The following is an 870-nucleotide window of genomic DNA, read 5'->3' on the forward strand; positions in this document are numbered from 1 at the left end:
AAAAAGACTATCCAGAGGGAAGGAGGTAGGTAAGTAAATAAAATAAAATGCCACCAACCTTGCGTGTTCTTAAAGGACATGATGGCCTGTCTGTAAGGGTTTGGTGCGTCTGGTGCATCTGTCAGGTTGGCCAGCGCCAGCAGAAGCAGGAGGCTCTGGTTGGCCAGAGGTGAAGCAAGATCTGGAGTTTGCTGCTTGCTGCCTACGCCGCCTAGTGTGAGGACAGTCCAGAGGCCAGCTGGAAGGAAAGGGACAGTCGTTAAGATGTGATGTGGACATGAGTAGCCATTCTGAACAATATTCAATGCTCTGGAAAGCTGAAATACACACTTTCTTTTCTTTTTCTATTATACAGTAAGTTCATGATTTGAAAATCCTTTATTGCCTATGTATACAGAATTTTCAGAAGGCTGCCTTGCCTCATTCACAGAATTATATCTCTATAGGTAAGCACTATTAGGATTCTTATACGCCCTTCTCGATTTTTCTTGGCTAACATATACATAACTGTAAGAGAATTTTATGTGTAACTCTGCACTAGCATACTAAAAAACAAGAGCAAAGAATGTAATTATCAAAGAAAATGGAAAATATCAGGAATGGTCAAAGGAAGAAAAGCCTGAGTGGACAAATTACCCTAGAAGAAAGGGAGACACAATTACAGAGCAAATCCTCTAAGACAAGTCACATCCAGGTGTTTACAAGCAAGTCTACCAATCTCTCCCAGGACAGACTATCCCGCATTACAGAAGCTGCTCCCATGCACAGAACGTGTCTCAGACTCCCAACAGTCCTCCTTAAGACAAAAACTGCATTTAAAACAAAATAGAGAAATGACGAGACATATTTAGATATCCTAGCCAAAAAAAA

At 41.1% G+C, this 870-nt stretch overlaps 1 protein-coding gene across 2 annotated transcripts in view; it reads right to left on the reverse strand.

Moving 5' to 3' along the window:
- Positions 1–870, reverse strand: part of DYM (dymeclin) — a 315,716-nt gene that overhangs the window by 199,956 nt on the left and 114,890 nt on the right. For both annotated transcript variants that reach the window (XM_045296193.1, XM_045296192.1), the window contains exon 9: positions 59–238. In XM_045296193.1, the coding sequence (XP_045152128.1) occupies positions 59–238 (180 nt within the window). The remainder of the gene's footprint in view (positions 1–58; positions 239–870) is intronic.

This window comes from Echinops telfairi, unplaced genomic scaffold (assembly GCF_000313985.2).
Source record: "Echinops telfairi isolate 266 unplaced genomic scaffold, ASM31398v2 ScPeMD7_7400;HRSCAF=8409, whole genome shotgun sequence".
Lineage (NCBI taxonomy): Eukaryota > Metazoa > Chordata > Mammalia > Afrosoricida > Tenrecidae > Echinops > Echinops telfairi.